A 20,250-nucleotide genomic window follows, 5' to 3' on the forward strand; every position below is an offset into this window, starting at 1 on the left:
CTTTCCTGCGTTAGCGCTCACAGAATGGTTGAGTGCCCTATGCTCATATAGTTGGTCTGGTTTAGCCGGGTAGTTCATAAATGATCATAATATATAAATGTTTGGTGTGATATTGTATTTGTTTTTATTCATTTCTGGGATTCTGGCTGCACAAAGTCATTTGTCAGTCAGCACGTCCGTGAGAGGGCCACGCCACAGTGTTGGGGGAAGTGATCTAACCAAGCAGCTGAAGCCTGCGTGTGTGTGTGTGTGTGTGTGTGTGTCTGGCCCAGGCCTGACCTCCACGCCAAAATTAGAGGTGCGTGAGGACAACTCCACTTGTGAAAGTGAGCAACCCAAGAATGTAATAACTTCACTCAAAAAATGTTCCCGGTGTGAAACATCAAGGTTGCAGGTTCAACAGAGAGAAAACACAGCTCAAGGAGTTCACCTTGAGATTGAGAGATTGAGAGAGAGAGAGAGAGAGAGAGAGAGAGAGAGAGAGAGAGAGATAAAGACACAGAGGGAGAGAGAGAGAGAAGTATGTGTGATGGGTCGTGATAAATAGACAGATGTGTTAACAGTGGAGAACAGGCTCGTCAGTGACCTGTTTAACAAACACTGACACCCCAGCAAACAGAAGCAGATGGCAAATGCAGATCACTGCTCTGCAGGCATGTTCTACACAGAGCTGATGGTTAGGAGGGATTACGCATGCATGTCCAGCAACACCCCCAACACACACACACACACACACACACACACACACACACACACACACACACCACCTCTCAGCCAAACAAGTACACACACACAAACACACCCTTCTCATTCTAATGGGCTGTCTCAGGTGAGTGTGTGTCTCTTCACCTTCACTGGAACTCTCCCTCAGTCCCTCAGAAAAACACACACAAACAAAATACACATCCATCTGCCAACCGGCTCTGGGCAAAATTCACACCCCATACACTTCCATTTGTGTCCCAGGTGCTGCAGTCTAACACTGACCTTGTGTGTGAGAGTGTGTGTGTGTGTGTGTGTGTGTGAGTACTTGTGTGTGAGAGTGTGTGTGAGTGTCTGCATGTGTATTTTGTAAGTGTGCTTGTGTGGGAGCTGGGATCTTGACCTCGCTCTCAGGAGTGGATCTCTACTGGCCAGGATGACTGTCTGAGGGGGCTGCTCCTGCACTGACCTCGGTGCTGGAGTGTCATAGTGCAACACACACACACACACACACACACACACACACACACACACACACACACACACACACACACACACACACACACACACACACACACACACACACACACACACACACACACACACACACACACACACACACACACACCTGAAAAGCAACGGTACGGGGTTTATGGTGCCTTGGAGGCCCTCCCTGAAGCGGCAGCAGGTGAGAATCAACAGCAACCTCTAACAACATTGTCAACCTCCATGAAGGTAAGCAAAAAACACTTCCAAACACTTCCTCGAATGACACGAGAGAGAGAGACAGACAGACAGACAGACAGACAGACAGACAGACAGACAGACACACACACACACACGCACACACATAATCATACACACACATACATAATCATACACACACACACATAATCATACACTAATACAAAAACAGACATACATTCATACAAACAAATTTAAAAAAAAAAAGCTAAATCAAGATCCGGTCTAACATTGACACGCATACACACACACACACGCACGCAGGGAAATGTATGTACATATTTTGGTGTCCCTCATCAAACAGCAGTGACAAGCCACTTAGAGTTCTTTGATTACAAATGCAGTCCCCATCTTAACCTCAACAAAAAAACAAACGTGCTGCAGTTTCTCTTCGACAGCAGCAGAAGCATGCCTCTGAGAGTCTGTTCCTCCCTGATTTGACACCCTGATGCTGGTTAGCATTTAGCAGCTAGTGTCCTTTCTACCCAATCACCCCCCCCCCACCCCCCAGTGACGCCTGCCCTGCCAGTCTGTTGCCCCTTCACCCCCCCCCCCCTGTTTCTGATGCCCTGTCTCCCTCTCTCACCGGCGATGCTGGCGAAGATCTCGCTGATGCCGATGAGGACGTACTGGGGCACCTGCCACCAGATGGGCAGGTCGGCGGCGTAGTAGGTGTCGTGGCCAAACACCTGGTCGATGGTGCCGCGGCTCTTTATGATGTCCAGGCGCATGGTCTCCAGGATACCTGCCAGTGAAGGAGCAGAGAGATGGTTAGATCCGCGCGTGTGTGTATGGGTGTGTGTGAGAACCGTGTGTGTGTGTGTGGGTGTGTGAGAACCGTGTGTGTGTGGGTGTGTGTGAGAACCGTGTGTGTCTGTGGGTGTGTGTGAGAACCGTGTGTGTGTGTGTTTGTGTGTGTATGTGTGTGTGTGAGAACCGTGTGTGTGTGTGTATGGGTGTGTGTGTTTGAGAACCGTGTGTGTGTATGGGTGTTTGTGAGAACCGTGTGTGTGCGTCTGTCTGTTTATACACTCGTTTATGTGTGTGTACCCGGCTTTCCCTGTTTCTTTTTTTTTTTTGGAATCTGAAAAGAAAGCCCTGGAAGAAGAATAACTGAGGAAGAGAAACCGGAGAGGAACATCATGTGCACGAAACAAAAGCCAAAAGGAGAAGTGAAAGGGCTGCTTTTGAACCATCAGGTGTCGCCCTCGGACCACCCACTACTCCCTACTGGGCTGCAGCCCCAGCATGGTCAGGTGGAGATCTCCGTGACCTTTTGGAAAGGTCAGGACTTACTGGAGGAGTGCCCTGTCCACAGGGCAGTCGGAGGGCATGTCAGAGCAAGTCTAGTTTTTCAAGGGCATGTTCAGGATTGGTTTTGACTACACTGTACTGTTTTTTTTTATGAAAATTAAATCATGTGCATTCCAGTCGGATAAGAAAACCCACATGTCTACTTTCGGATGGGTTTTTTATACCCATTGAGGATGTGTAACCAACACACACAGACATGAACGCGCACACGCACGCACAGGCACGCGCACACCCACACGCACACACACACACACACACACACACACGCACACAAATATACCCAAGAGCAGACACACACACACACACTCAAGCACACACACACACCCATAAGAACAGACACACACACCCAAGCAAAGACACACACATACACCTAAGCGCACACACACAGGGTCAGAGAAGAGTGTGATGACAGAGGGCAATGGTATTGGCACTTGAGTGGGTACGGTGGGTACAGCAGGCACAGCGCTGCTGCCTGGCACAGTCCTACCCTCAGGCTGACTACAGGTGGCCTTCCAATGACCCCACCTGCCACCCGCTGGGCATGTTATGATTAAAGAAGAGTTATATTGTACACTCACAAACACACACCCCCTTCTCTCTTTCTATCAAAGAAACAAACACAGAAGTGCTTGTTTACAAAAAAGCATAGGCACTCACTGCTCTCACACAAAACAGACAACAATATAAACGGAAAGAGATGGGGGAATTATTCCTATAAACCAGGGTTTCAGTTGTGAAGGCAAAGTACTGGAAGTAGACAAGTCGCCATTACTGAGGTAGCTTCTCCCGACAATATGCATGCGTAAAGTTACTCTCGACAACAATGCCTAGGAAATGGGGAAGATCACGTGCAGTTTCCAGATGCTCCAACAGTTGTGGCAAACTTCAACTTTGGACAAAAACTGAATGCGAAATATGTGGATGCGTGATTAAAGTGACTGGTGTGCTGCAACGTCAAAACATGACAGCCACCCCAAATATAGGCATGGAAGAAATAAGCCATGTCTACGTCATCCTTACTCCGGGTCGATATGATCAAAAATAGGATATTTAAAGGTTATTGTGGGCTAGCATTAAACTATTAGTACTGGAACACTATTATGTGGTCTAGCATTATCATTACATATACTGAATTTGATGTTGATTAAACAGCCATGAGGATCATCTTCATTTGAGCCAGCAGTATTGTCTTCAAATATATTACAAGTTACTGTGTGATTTTTTTGCTTTCTGAAAGTCCTAGATATTACTCCTTTGTACCCGAATATAACAGCTTTGTTTAAAGTCTTTGTGTAAACTGAGGTACAACAGAGAGCTGTCAATAAAAGTCTATAAAATATACACCTAGGCTGATAAAATAATAATGCCGTCCCCAACTGTTACCAGGATGTCACCCTGGGGTGGGCATTTGGATGTAGGGTTGCACAACTAAATTCAACATGAATAGATAATGTCTACCATTGTGCAGGCTGCAATTGCAACTTCGCAGAACGATCGTTCACATACATCCACACCCACCCACAAACAAACACACAGAAAGCAACACAGACAACACACACACACACACACACACACACACACACACACACACACCACACACACAGACAGACACACACACACAGAGGTCATTGGGGGGGGTCCTAGTCAGAGTTTGAGCATCCATGCCTGGCCTGTCAATAGGTAAACAAACAGACAACACAAACACCGAAATGAACCTCCAGTCTCAGATTAAATAGCAACACACACACACACACACACACACACACACACACACACGTAATTGAATATTCAGATGATTTGCAGTATAACTATTTCAATACTAGTATCCTTATTCGGTTATTCTGTACATGGGAAGTTATGAGAAAATAATGCTGTAATAATCAACATAAATAAAAGTGGTGAAATTAGTTGGCAACAAATTAAACTTTCGATATTAGTTGGTGAGGCCATCATGTGTGCTTCTCGTGTTGACTCTGCTTGGTCAATAACAGTGTGCAGGGGGCTATGTTTAACATTTCTACTTATTAACTACATCAATGTGCTATAATGTTATTTATATTTATATGTTATATATATATTTACACTGCGCATAATATCACAGCAAGCAATTGCAGATATTTCATGACATGAGCAGTAAGAGGCATTGGTGTTCAAGGTAAGTAATGTGTTGTCAAAATTAAACCCCATGTGGAATTGTAACGGTGCGGCTGCCCGTTACCGCTAGGGTAATACATTCCGTGGCCAAAACATACACAGTTGACAGCGCGGGGTACATGGACACTGTTTATTGGCACACAAACAACAATCATACTTAACCACGATCAGTAGGCCTACCTCATATTGGACATACATCCACCAAAACATACTGGGACTGAAAGCGTGTGGCTTGCAAGCAGATGCGACAGAGGAACAACCCGATCAGAAAGTCGGCAATGACCTTTGAACGTTGGGCGCATCCACGTCAGACGTGCACAGGCCAAGTTGGTGTGATGAGAGGGGATGTGACAACTGGTAACTGATTTAGAGTGCTATGTAATATAATAGTATTGTATGTGTGTAAACCCGTCTGTAGTTATATAGGGAAACGTAAGGATTGAATAATGAGTTGGAATATGTATTTGATCGTTAATTGATTTGCGATGTGTAATGGTTCAGGCCAGGGTAAACAAATACCGGCGCAGAACTAGTGTTTGGGAGCGACGAGTTAGGGGAACAACTTCCAACCCTTCCAGAGGATCTATGTGCATTGTTTAGTTTGGAGTGCTACACCTGGTTATGTAACTCAGGATAATTGAGAGTTTACTTTTACCTTGTTGAAGCTGAATTGTTTAGGGAATTATTTATTTATTGAGTTCTATTGTTTTGGAGTTTTTGTTAGTTTTTCTTTTCTCCATTCTGGCGTGTTTGCCTGCTGCAACCGGCATTAAAACCTTTGCCATTTACCAACAACCATCTGAGACACTGCCTCCATTTCTGTTTACCTTGCCGCGAGGCCGGCCATCCTACAGGAATATACAATGAAGCCAAGCTTGTAACCATTAAATACTTGTTTGACATCATTAAAAAGTTTGATTAACAAGTCAGTTGTATTGACTTGATTTACTGTTTTAACGGTTATATATTAAAAAAAAAAAATGCCTGTACTCAAGGACAGGTAAAGGTCCTGATATCACTAATTACTCTCAGATATACGGATTGTTTTCCATTTTACCAGTCATCTACCGACTAATCTCCTTAGTCAGCTAACAAGCTAGCTAGGAAGTTAATATAAAAAAGTTTCTTCACATGAACTGTAACATTTTCTATTTTTAAATAAATGTTCTCTTGATCATTGAATTGTCAACAACGTACATTAAAAAGATAAGAGCCATTAAGTAATTATGCGATTCATAATCTGAATAGTCAATTATTCGTTTCAATAAACGATAGACAGTCAAAATAGTTGTTAGTTGCAACCCTAGCATATAAATATGTATCTGTCTATGTGTTTGTATGCGGGAGATCTGGGTGATTTAGGGTTAGAACATGAATGGCGTCAGTGTAATACATCAATGTTTCTTCACTTGGCAACCCACAACCATAAGTGTGCATAGGGAATTTGAACCCACACACAGATACATATGAACCACTGTGTTGACATGTTGATGTGGCAAGCGCACATGGCTTTGGGTAGGCTATGGTTAATTGATGACTACAGTGCGTGTGTGTGGATGTTTGTCTGCGTAGCATCAAACTGAACCTTACGAGGACGGCACATTCCTTTAGGCAGTCATTACTCTCTGATCTCTTTGGCTCTCTGCCACACACAGACACACACACACACACACACACACACACACACACACACACACACACACACACACACACACACACACACACACACACACACACACACACACACACACACACACACACACACACACACACACACACACACAGCATTCCAGAGTCTAGTGATCTACACTCACAAACATGTTCTGATGTCATACGTGCAACAGGAGACTAACTATTTATACACATGTGGGGCGGGCTCCACAACGCCTACAACAGAAACCAATACTTCACATTAGACTCTCTCTCTCTCTCTCTCTCTCTCTCTCTCTCTAACACACACACACAAACAACTTTACAGAACACACATGCAACATCTACATCTAACTAGGTGTTAATGAGGCCTTTCACATCCCTTTCAGTAACTGCAATTCCTATGAGCAGTAACTAACACACACACACACACACACACACCTCCCACTTACTGTATTCACCATCTTCACAGTTAAGCAAAGGTGTGAACTGAAGTAGTATTGTCAGATAAAGGCACTGATGGAACAATGGTAGCATGAATACTGAACAGAACTGAAAGAAAGGATGCCATTGATAATTCCGAAGGGAACAACTGAAACGCACGCACGCACGCACGCACGCACGCACGCACGCACGCACGCACGCACGCACACACACACACACACAAATGCATACCTGCACTCTCTAAACATCGATCCTCCCAGCTACTGCTTTGAAGGTGATGTGACATGGGTATTCAGTGTGAAGTGACAGCAAAGGACAGCATGAGTCGGTTTGATCATGTGTGTGTATGTGTGTGTGGATGAGCTGCACGTGATTCTGATTGGCTCCTCTGTGTGTATATGTGCACATGTATCTGTATGTGTGCATGTGAACATGATTACATATATTTCTTTGAGTGTCTATTTCTGTGCGCACCTCCTGTGTCACTATGTGTTTCAGAGGATAATAGTGAGCGTTTCAGTGTATGTGTGTTTCTGTGTATGTGTGTGTGTTTGTGTGGGGGCGGGCAGTGTGTGTGTGTGTAATCGGTTGCTCTATTGCTGTGACAACAGAACACAAGATGAAGAAAAACCTTTTGCTGTTTGTGTTAACGTGTGTGTTTACGTATGTGTGTGTGTGAGTGTGTGTATGCGTACGTACGTGCATCATCCCAACTCACCTGCGGCACAGAGCAGATGATGAAGAACCCACCCTGACATGACATGCTTGAGTGAGGAATGTTTCTTTCTCTGTAAGTTTGTGTGTGTGTGTGTGTGTGTGTGTGGGACACATGATGATGAAAATGATAAAAGGGACGCTCTTGATAGACAGGGCTTAACATGGTTAAGAGATTAAGCATGTGGGAGAGTGTGTATCTGTCTCTCTTTCTCTGTGTGTGTGTGTGCGCGCGTGTGTGTGTGTGCGTGTGTCTGAGCCCTGCAGGCACGGAGAAGCAAATGACAATGAACAAGGCCAACAGTGAGGAGTTCCAATATGTTCAAGTTTGTGTGTGTGTGTGTGTGTGTGTGTGTGTGTGTTCTGCCCCCGTCCCCCTGCAGCGACAGCAGAATATGTGACAAAAAACATGCCCAGAGCTATGCACTTTAGCTAACAGTTTAAGTGTTTAACTGTGAGCGGCTGTGTGTGTGTGTGTGTGTGTGTGTGTGTGTGTGTGTGTGTGTGTGTGTGTGTGTGTGTGTGTGTGTGTACATGCGCGGATCTCCCCAGTTCACCAACATAACGTACACCTGTAAAGGAATGATGTGCTTGGGGGTTTTAGAGTGTGTATGAGTATTTGTGTGGTCACCTGCAGGTCCTAAATGCAGGACGAGAAAGGATGTGCATGAGTGAGAACTATGTCTTTCTCTTCAGATGGGGTTGCTTGTGTGTGCGTGTGTGTGTGTGGGTGTATGTGTATGTGGTGTGTGCTTATTTGGTGTGTGTTTGTGGTGTGTGTGTGTGTGTGTGTGTGTGTGTGTGTGTGCGGTATGTGTGTGTATGTGGTGTGGGTGTGTGTATGTGGTGTGTGTGTGTATGTGGTGTATGGTGTGTGTGTATGTGGTGTGTGTGAGGTGTGTGTATGTGGTATGTGGGTGTGTATATGTGGTGTGTGTGTATGTGGTGTATGGTGTGTGTGTATGTGGTGTGTGTGTGAGGTGTGTGTATGTGTGTATGTATGTGTTTATGTGTTGTGTGTTTCTCTGTGGCTCACCGGCAGCAACGGCGGAGCACATGACGAAGAACATGCCGACGGCGATGCGCTTGAGCGAGGAGGGCAGGAGGCCGCGGCGGCGCAGCATGGGGTCCACCACCTTATCCTTCAAAGGGATCAGCAGCAGAATCAACACCGCATCGAACATGGACAGCCACGCTGCCGGGAAACGAAACGTCATCTACACAGAGGGAAGAAAAAAAGAACCTACATTCAGCAATCTGTGAGTGTGTGTGTGTGTGTGTGTGTGTGTGTGTGTGTGTGTGTGTGTGTGTGTGTGTGTGAGAGAGAGAACACCAGAGAATGCCACAGGGATTCAAGAGGATTTGTATAGCAGAGAAAAAAAACAAAAAACAAAAAAAACATAAAGCCCTGTTGAGTACAAGTGTGTTTCTTCAGTAACCTCCTGGCCTTTGTTTCAGCGCCCCCAAGTGGCCAGTAATGAAAACAGCAGGCCAAGGTCACTCCCCACTTGTATAACCTACTGCGGATATGACAGTGTGCAGAATAGCTCTTAGTTTGACATGAATGAAACAATGAATGCATAGAACAGACAGAGACAGAGGCTTCTATTTCTTTTTCCCATACCCCCTCTTCAAACTCTTCCATGGAGAACAACAACTCAGTAGAACTTTGCAGGTGTCACTTAAGTGATATGACATGAGGGAGAGTGGGGCTGGTAAAGGATATCCCCACAGCTGTGATTTGGCCGGAGGTCTGGCGCTGCAGGTAATCACAGCTGTAGGGATGCCCTAACCCCACGAACACAAGTGCCATATCGGTCTTCATGCAACAGTTCTACTACAAATTGAGTTTTAAGACGCCGGATCGTGTTTTCTTTCGTTCATTTCCATGTCTATTCATTCTCCGCCCTCCAAAAAATGTCTTCCAACCCGGCCAAGCAACGTTGCCATGTAACGAGTACCGTCACTCTGCAGCCAAGTTGAGTCAGGAAGGCTATTTGTGCACACTGATTTGTACACTCACCTGTCCCACCACGTGACATGTTCATTTGTACATTTGACTTAATTGGCTCCCTTTCCTCACTCCTCAGCCAGACTGAGAGGGCAGAGAACGCGACCGACAGAATTAAAAGAAAAGAAAGTTCCAGACAGTAGACACTGCGACACACGCCAAGGCCCGAGAAGGACTCTGAAAGCCAGGGAATATCAATAGCAAAGGGCACGAGCTGACTGTGGCTTCCAAGGCTGAAGGCAGAAGCACAAGCACAGAGTGTGAGAGTGTCAAGGGCGGTCTACTCACTGCTGCTGTATCTGGCTGCTTGACTGTATAGCGCAAGGCCACCTAACAGCCTTGCTGCGAATGGACATGCACATTGACAAAATATACACACACACAAACACAGTCACACACAATGGCAAACATACAGAACACACACCCCCCCACCCACCCACACTCTCAGTAATTTAGTACTGAATAAGTAAGGTCACGCTGCATATCATCATCCTACAGCTAATTCACACATTTGTCCTGCTCAATTCCTTCCTCCATCCCTCCCTCCCTCCCTCTTTCTTTCTTTCTCTATTGCTACCGCTCTCTCCTCCTCTCTGCTCTTTTCTTTGCCCTGTCCTCTCTCTCTCTCTCTCGCCTGCTCCTTCCCTCACACAGCAGCAGAGCAGTCACAGAGAGGGATCCTAATTAAGACTTTCTCTGTTCACAAAGCTGAGAGCCTCAGTGGGCACCACACACTAGAGAGAGAGAGAGAGAGAGAGAGAGAGAGAGAGAGAGAGAGAGAGAGAGAGAGAAAAAGAGATGGAGATAGAGAAGGGGGGGGGTGGGGGGCGTCGGAGAAAGAGATGGAAAGAGACCAAAATTATGAAGAGACCGTAGGGAAAGAGCAGCCACACAGTAGCAAGCCTGTCTCCTGCACTAAGTCTTAATTAGACAGACATTACACACCATAGAGAGATTCTGTGTGTGTGGTGTGTGTGTATGTGTATGTGTATGTGTGTGTGGTGTGTGTGTCTGTGTGTGTGTGAGAAAGAGAAAGAAATACACCTTAAACAGGCACACTAAAGCCACAAATCTAACAGAAATGCAGATAGCAATGGGGAGGTGGAGACTCTTTATAAAACATTCTTTATGTTTTATGAAACGAAGGCAAAAATATCATTGGACAGTAGCCAGGAGCCAAGCGTTAACACTTTTTTCTGAGAATCTGAAGGAATAAAAAAGACAAGCTAGCGCGCACGTCACATTTGGACTATTTCTAGATAGTTTGATTAAACCCAATCAAAGGGAGCTAGTTTAATCAGCTGCGGGTGGTTGACTGAACATGCAGCAGCAGCAGCACACTCTAATTAAACACAAGCCCTGAAGTTAGCCAGTCGAAAGGAACTGTGTCTTTCTTTTGAGTAGAACCATTAAATAAATCACAGGAAAGATGTGAGAAGCTACAACTCCACAAGCACTCCTCAAACACAGTCTCATGACGAGCAGCACGCTTAAATGCATTTAACACTTGATTAACACTCAACTCTGCCATAAAAACACACACACGAATCCTGCCGCAACAAGGGGAATACCAGCATCGCCCACAACACCCCCCCCCCACACACACACACACACACACACACACACACACACACACACACGATTGCTCATTGCACCTGTGGTATCTGTAGCTGAAGGTGGAGAGTGAAAGCAGTGGCTTCCTCTTCCTCCTGCTCATCTGCTTGAGGGTCACATGAGGCCCCTATCCTCACGACACAAGATTCTGTGGAACGGCATTTCTCAAGCCCGCTCACCTATGACCTTTAAGCTTTACCCTTTAATCTTTCTACCCTCGTTGATTCTAGAACACTGGCCCTCTGTGAGGCGAGAGAGTGGGAGATGCCTGCTGGGGATTGTGTGTCTGTCGCTGCAATAGTGACTCCTACTGGAGGACTGCTTGCTTGAGCAGTGGACACTGAATAAAGGGAGTGGGTCGTGCCTGGTCTTCACGGCTCTGTGTGAGAGCGATTGGCTGATCTGTGTGTGTGTGTGTGTGTGTGTGTGTGTCTGCTTGTGCAGACTGGCACGGGTCAAGGCAAAGCGAACCTCTAATGACTCCGAGAGGGATTAGCAATTAAGGCTTAAATAAATAAATAAAAAAGAAAAGATGTCAAATAAATAAAGAAAGGTTTCATTGCCGCTCCCTGACTTGCAGGGGCTTGAAAGGGAAAGCTGATACACCACATCTCATTCATGATTTACAGTGGAACTACAAAATGTCAGCCAACGTGTCAAAGGGAGAATAGATGGGCCACATCAAAGATTCACAATCACTGAATAAAAACACAAAAAAACAGTTTGTTGCTGTTGCTGAAAGTTGAAACAAATGGGTAAAAGGGTGAAAGTTTCAAATAAATCATCTCCGTAGACCATGTCTTTCTACATCAATATTATGCCCAAGCTGGCCTGCTGTATGTGTGTGTGTATGAGTGTGTGCATGAGAGAGAGGGGGGTGGGGTGGAGAAAGAGCGAGTATATATCACTTCCTCTTTCTTATTAAAGATGTCGTTCCCCACCACAGCAACAAGCCTCATCTTGAGAACACAGTGGTCACACGCCACATCCCTGTTCATCACATCACCAGCATCTGGCCTGCTCATGGCACAAGTGTGTGAAATATGAAATATGTCCTTCCATTGCCTGCATGTGTGTGTGTGTGTGTGTGTGTGTCTGTGTGTGTCCGTGTGTGTCCGTGTGTGTCCGTGTGTGTATACGTGTGTGTGTACGTGACTGTGTGTGACACTGTGTCTGCCTCTTTGGAGTGCTTTGGCAGTGCCCCTAACTGTGTCAAGCCGTCAGCCAGCAATCAGCCAGCTTTACTAGCTGAACTCTGTGTTCCCTCCCGTCTACTCTCCAGTAGATGGACTCACTCCTGCAGGCCCGGTCATCACAACCTCAACCTCATGGAGAGCGTCCCTCCCGTCTACTCTCCAGTAGATGGACTCACTCCTGCAGGCCCGGTCTGGGCCGGTCATCACTACCTCAACCTCATGGAGAGCGCCCCGTCACAAGTTTGGGGCAGGTAAGTGTAATGAAAACTGCCCAGGGACACCTTGATGGGTGAGCTCTGTGAATAAGGACAACTAAGGAAATGCGAGAAGAAAGGAAAGAGAATTCAACGGGCTGACTTTCACAAAAGCATGAAATGGAAACTAAATAAATGATGGACTGGAATGAAAAGGTGAAATGACGTGGTCTGGTTAATCGTCTGGCTGAATGGATTTCGGCAGAGAGGGTAATTTGGCTCACTGCCAACTGGAGAACAAGATCTGTCTGGACTGTCATTTAGGTTAGCAGGATGACATTAGCAGAAGGCTGTTTGAGATAATTTGAATGAATTCAACGGCAGTGAATCACTGACACTAAGCTGAACCGAGAGAAAGAGTAACATTTACAAGTTAGCTTTCTACCGCCGATATCTTCCTCAGACAGACAGACAGAAAACAAAGGGTTTCCATAGTAACAGAGGAGCTGAATGGACATTACTTAGTTCCATTCGTGAGGAAATTAATAACATCAGGCACATTTCTCTTTTCAGTCAATATTTGTCAATCATGTCGTGGCCCTTCAGAAAATGATGGCTATGAGAGGCATTGACAGACTAACAAGTACTGAATAGTAGACATGAGCCAGAACCATCAAAAGGTACCCTATGGGAACACACACACACACACACACACACACACACACACACACACAACGGGTACCCCATGGGAACATATGGGAACACACACACACACACACACACACACACACACAACGGGTACCCTATGGGAACGTATGGGAACACACACCCCGGAGTGATTTCATTTCACGTCATGTGACATTAGCAGCACCATAATTATAACACGACGACTCCACTTCTATTTGAAGCTATCCTCAAACACAAAATTACTAATTTCTATTAAATCCTATGTGAAATCCTTTCATGATAGCTCTGCCATCAGGTTCAATTATGTGTTATCAATTGTGACAGACTAACCAGGCGTAGGATGGTACTCTGGATGGAGAGCAGCAGTGAGAGGGTGTCAGACTGATGGAGGGAGTTGAACCACACTATTAACTAAACATCTGACAATACTCTGGTGAAAGCTGTATGACTCACAATGTTCATTTTCATTGACAACATTTCTAAACTTGTCACCTCGTGACCCTTAATGAAATGTCCATTATACTACCTTTACTCACCGACCACTTCATTAGGTATACCTGTTTAACTGCTCATCTTTGTAACATTAGATATGGTTTTATCAGGCAACTAGTTTTGGTATCATGTTCAAATTCACTTTGATGGCATATGGTGTGAGGGGTCATTTCTTGGCCCACTTTGGGCCCCTTTTGAGCATCAATTGAGCATCATTTATATGCCACAGCCTAGCTGAGTATTGCTGCTGACCATGGCTACTTTCAGCAGCATAACACACCATGTCAAAAAGCTCATATCATCAGTTCACTATAATCAAATGGCCTCCACTGTCACCAGATCTTAATCCAATAGAGCATAGTTGGGACGTGGTGGAACAGGGGATAAGCATCATGAAGATGCCCACAAATCAGCAGCAACTCCAATCCAAATATGGAATAAAAATCAAGCACAAAGGCAACAGGGGCAAGGTGTCTGAGGAATGTTTCCAGCACCTTGTTGAATAGGCCACAAAGAGTTAAGGCATTTCTAATGACAAGGGGGGTTCAATACTAGGAAGGTGTACCTAATGAAGTGGCCAGTGAGCGTACAAGTACACAGAATCGCATTCTTTACTCCACCGGATGGGCATTATTATTGAATGAAAATAAACCTTTTCTAATAGGCTAGTTAGGCCACGTCAATTCAAGTGGAAACTTTATCCCGCTACAGACATTTGGACGACAAAACATTATCATTGAAAGAGTACAATAACATCATTAAATCAGACCAGCATAGGAACATTATCATTGAAAGAGTACAATAACATCATTAAATCAGACCTGCAAAGGACAAAATCTAATTCCATGACTTTTCCAAAGCTTCCAATGAATTGGATTTTCAAATTCCATGAGTTTTCCAGGATTTCCATGACCGTGGAAACCCTGCGTATTATTAACAAGAGGAACACTCAGAGATCCAGGAACCCTCAGACAGACAACAAGCACTGCACTTCCATGTTCACGGTGGCTATGCAAGGACTGCACTGCAGTGTGTTAATCCTGCAAAGGGTCTTAGGGCACAGAGGTAAGAGCCACCGACACAAAAGCCCATATTGTGGGTGTGCTGCCAATCAATGACACTTCTCCCCTAGCTGTGCCAGTGGAATAGATAACAGATGTAACAGACATGCTGGCATAGAACAGTGCCAGCCGATCGCTTGGCACAGTTAGTTGCATCGCCAAGGAAAAGCACAAATCCCAAGAGACGCATGCAACACAAATACACACGCACGCACACACGCACACCACACACACACACACACTCACACACACACACACACACACACACACACGCACAATGGAAAAACAGGTTCCTAAAAGCATCACTGTTTTAATCCAGTCTGAAGGAGTGGGTCACATTCTTGGCGTAATGCCCTGGTGGTTTAGAGGAGATGATTAAAGTGGTCAGTCATGTGCTGGCTGGTGAGCAGGACCAGTAACTACTGCTGATGAGTGACCAGCGTGTGGGAACTGAGGATGCCAGCAGGTCCTCAAGGAACGGTCTAGTTCACGTTGGGTCTCACAAGACGAGGTTTGACTTTGGCACTATGTCACAGGAGATCACAGTCTGGAGAAACCTACATTTGAACTAGAATGGGACAGAAAGTGGATTTATATGCTAACAAAGCTACACTATAGAGTTTTCCTACAAGACCACCTCATGGTCCACATCTACTTAAGACTGTCAGGCTTGGGGGGCACTGTGGCGCAAACAGTAGCCCCGACCACATTCGGGCTTGACGCCCGTGGAGAACACGGGTTCGAATCCGGCCCGGTGTAATTTCTCCTGTCCACTCCCCACCTCTTCTCCCTCTCATTTTCTGTCCCACTAATCACTGACCTATCAATTAAAGGCATAAAAAGCCCAAAAACAAATCTTTCAACAAAAAAAAAAGACCACTTGCGGGAGATGTTTGGGTCTGTTTACACATTTCTTATGCTGTAATCAGTCCTACCATCATTTACCACGCTGGTCTCCTACACACAATTAGGGGACACTTGACAAAGAAATACCTACTCATTCTCCGATTCTGCCATCTATAAATCCTCCTGTCCATCCATAAACACATCCATTTAGACCTCCATCTATTAAACAATTTGAGGGTATCTAGTTAGTTGGTGTCCGGGAACAAATAGAAGAAAAAACGAAAAAAAAAAATGGAAGAAATGGAAGAAACACAAGTTCCCTTATGTACCCTGGGGCAGCAAGGGCCTACAGGGGTCACAGAAAACCATTAATGTTGGGATCCAAAGTTATGAACATGGAAATCTACCTTCATATTCACTTTGACACTTTAAAGCTCCTCTTTAAGAGAGCAAAAAGGAAAAACCCTTCCATAACCTGTCCATTAATCCCTTTGAATATTTTATGTCTACAGGAATTTCACTTACATTCCAACTTATGTGTCAAGGTGTTTTGCAGACCAAGCCTGAGGTAATAGCAGAGAAATGATGAATAAATACAAATATCCATGGGAGGAAGAAACAGCAGAGCTGGAACACATCATGCATGCAGTGGGATAGAGGGAGGAGGAAGACAGCTTCTCCTCTCACTCTATCCACCCATCCACCCATCCATCCATCCACCCACCCACCTATCCATCCACCCACCCACCCACCCATCCATCCACCCATCCATCCACCCATCCAGCCACCCACCCATCTATCCATCCACCCATTCATCCATCCACCCATCCATCTATCCATCCATCCACCCACCCATCCATCCATCCATCCATCCACCCACCACTTGATTCCACATCAGCACTCCTGAAGGGGACACTCACCTGTGAGCCGGTGCCATTACTGGTTGTCGGGATCTTCAGGTGCAGCCCCTGCAAGTAGTACGTGGTCTGCATCTGGAAAACACACACAGACACGTTCATTAACACACACACACACACACACACACACACACACGTAAAGACATTCATTCAACACACAGGTGCATGAATGCATGCACGCACATACACACAAGCACAAACGCGCACACACGCAGGCACAAAGACACAAACACACAACAAATATAGCTGCATACCACTAGATGTAACAACCACCTTTGAAAGGCCAAGGCATCAAAAGTTATTAAGGAAAATGCATTTTTGCTTATCATAGCACCCCAAGTGGTCAATTATAAAAGGCTGCGGTCGGATTGTTTTTTTGTTGCTTGGGAAGGTTCCTAAATTAGTGAAATTGACCCGAGAGTATTTAGGTGGCATATATGATAAGAGCTGGTCGAATTCGCTTAATGCTCAAGAAAGGTGCTTCAGTGTTTATTTTATTTTCTCCTTTAGTATAGGGTACACTGGACCATCCTTTACGAAAGGAAATGAGATAATACCATCCCACATTTCCTTGGGGCTACAACATTTAAAGGCCCACATAAATACCATCCACCGTTGCAAAATGGCATCGCCTAGTGTTACGCTGCCTGCTTAGAGGACTTAGCACCGCGGCATTTTTTCTTCTCCTAAGTACTCATGAATTCTCCTTCACATCTTTCCTTGACTTTTTCCATCAAGGTCAAGGACAAGTGGTTAGGAAGACAAAGGATGTCATTTTTTCACCACCGCACAAGTTTGATATCTTACTTCCTGTTTTGGCAGCGTCGGCAAAAATTTTGATGGATGTGGTCAAAAATCTGAAATTTCTTTGTAGCAAATCTGGTGAAAGTTGGACAACATTTGTGGCCTGTGAAGAATTTTTAAACCTTTTCATGAAACCCGGTGAACTTGACGTTGATCCAAGGAATCAAACGGTTTTGAAAATTGGTAGAAACACTGTGGGCGGTCCCTGCTTGCCCCCCCCAAAAAACAACATTAACCTTCACTGTTCTAGCTCATGTCCCAGTCAGCCCTCCCTGACAGGCAAGAGAGAGCTGGCACTCTTGGCTTGGCTGAATGACTGGTGGTGTAAACTCCTCGCTGGCCTCTTGACTTGAGTGGAGCCAGTCAGACACAACACATAACACACAAGAGATGGAAGGGAACGACTAAATACGCTCTTAGGAGCTAGAGACGCCAAGCCTGCCAGAGTGGCTGAAAGCCTCGTTCGAAAGGGAAAGTAGAGAGGCAACACTCACACACAAAGAGACAGACAGACCGACAGACACAGGATGGAGGTACTTGAAAACCCTGAAGCAAGGCAGTGCCTCATTACTGATCTAGAAGCCGAGATAAAAGGACATGTCGTCGACACGGGGAAGTGTTTCTCTTTCTTGCTGCTGCTGCTGCTGTAACTCCGTCACAGGTAAAGAGAGTGGAGGTTTTTATGAAGCCCAGAGCTCATAAAGAGAGCTTGACCTTTCCACTTTATTAAAGGCAGTCCGGCTCATTTCGATCTGCCAGCGGGTACATAACTCATACACTCATCCTCCTGTCAAGGGCTCTCTGCTTGATGCGAGAGAGAGGACGAGCTCTAGCCTCTGATACAAAATACAGATGGTTAAGCTAGACTTAATTGGAAAGCCATGTATCATGTGAATTTAGTGATGAGGCACTGAATTACCACTGATCATTATTTCACAACTCGCATACAAATTAACTTGCTCTTTGTTTTTGTCTACACCTGACCCTACCTCTTGGCAAAACACTCATAGTTAAGGGTGCTACATAAACAAATTAGTTTTATTTTTAGTTTGCAGTTGTTGAGTCTGACTCAGAAAGTCTTTGGAATGGACCGTGTGATCACAGCTCAGAGAGTTTGTGACTATGACAACAGCTATGATCTGGAAGTAAATGCCATCAGGGTTTTTGAGGGATCTGGCCTGGAAGTAAAATTCATCAGGCTTTTAAAAGGTTCACGGCCTCTGACCTGGAAGTACACTGTCCAGTACGGAATGAGAGCCAGGAAGACAGGAAGTATCTTGAAGATGGCTTTCACCTCGTCCACCTTCTCCTCTGGAAACTTTCCTCCATACGTCACCTTCGCTCCATCCAGCAACGTGGGCTTAGGCCTACAGCAAGAGAGACGGAACACATTTCACCCTGAAGAATATCATAATGACAAAAAAATGACAGATTCACATTCAGAGTTAGAAATGTAATCCTGAAACAGTTTGCTTGAAAATACAATACCCAACAGTTCAGCTGAAGCTTTGCATGATACAAATGTAGACACTGCTAAAGAAACCTGCACAGGTATTGCCAACTGCTTGGCAACTTCAAACACTGGATTAGTGCATCAAGCTCTTCTCTGTACAGTAGCACTTGAGCTGTGTCATACTGAGTGTGTGTACTAAGTGTAGTATTAGCTGTAAGCGATAATGCCTTCACAGTGGAAACACTAGGAGTGAAGAAAGCCCAAGATTAGTCTCTGCGTCTATCGGAATGCCGGGCAACATGACTGATGCGAAACGCCCAGCAACACGACTGACGTGAATACTCCGATCCGACACTCCGGAGCTGGCCTTTCTTCAACCCTTCGTCTCCGTCTCAGAGATGAGTCAATTATCTGCCTCGTCCTCTCCGTCTACAACTCCGCTCAACCTCTGCAGCTGGCATGAAAAGCCCCGCACTAAAGCCCCTAATTTACCCCTCTGCAGAGGGAGGGAAGGAGAGTGAGTGAGAGAGGGACGGGGATGGGATAGAGCGAGAACAGAGACAAAAAGAAGGTTGGAGTGAAGGTTAGAGCAAAACAGAGAGAGATAAAGAGAAGGAGAAAAGTACAAAGAGACAAGGAAAAAAATGATAGTCAAAGAAAGGGATAAAGACAGACAAAGAAGAGTGAAAGCATCTCTGTGTGTGTGTGTGTGTGTGTGTGTGTGTGTGTGTGTGTGTGTGTGTGTGTGTGTGTCTGTGAGAGAGATAGAGAGAGCGAGCGAGAGAGAGAGAGAGCACGGCAGAGATAAAGGAGAAATCCCTCTGTAATAAAGAATTGCTGAATGCTTGCTGGCTTTAGGTGCGACTTAAAGAACAGAAATGCATTTAATGTCAGGTTTCAGAGGTGAACGCTGTACTCTGCAGAAAAGAATCAGGCCAGGGCTGGGAAGGTTACTTTTGAAATGTAACAGATTTCAGGTGACATATTTCTAGTTATTTCTAAGGATTACTTTTGACTACTTCTTGGCAGAATGTAACCACCAAATTGATGAGTAACATTTTATATATGTCTATTTATTATATAATATTCATATTTTTTTTCTCTCAGTAACTGTAACAGATTACAATTACATTTATTTCGTAATTTAATTACATAACTCAGTAACATGGTACTAGTTCCTCCCTAACCCTGATCAGGGCTACCTTCAAGAGGGAGTTTTCTCTCAAAGAGAGTGGAACTGTAACATACAGCAA

At 45.1% G+C, this 20,250-nt stretch overlaps 1 protein-coding gene across 2 annotated transcripts in view; it reads right to left on the reverse strand.

Annotated features, from left to right (window-relative positions):
* Positions 1-20,250, reverse strand: part of slc15a4 (solute carrier family 15 member 4) — a 61,224-nt gene that overhangs the window by 33,752 nt on the left and 7,222 nt on the right. Inside the window, exons 4-7 of one of the 2 annotated variants that reach the window (XM_031570818.2) lie at positions 18,839-18,911; positions 16,744-16,815; positions 8,759-8,939; positions 2,033-2,191 (exon numbers count right to left, since the gene is read on the reverse strand). In XM_031570818.2, the coding sequence (XP_031426678.1) occupies positions 2,033-2,191; positions 8,759-8,939; positions 16,744-16,815; positions 18,839-18,911 (485 nt within the window). Of the gene's footprint in view, positions 1-2,032; positions 2,192-8,758; positions 8,940-16,743; positions 16,816-18,769; positions 18,912-20,250 lie in introns of both variants that reach the window. The other variant, XM_031570817.2, reaches the window with a different exon arrangement.

Source organism: Clupea harengus, chromosome 7 (genome assembly GCF_900700415.2).
Source record: "Clupea harengus chromosome 7, Ch_v2.0.2, whole genome shotgun sequence".
Classification (NCBI taxonomy): domain Eukaryota; kingdom Metazoa; phylum Chordata; class Actinopteri; order Clupeiformes; family Clupeidae; genus Clupea; species Clupea harengus.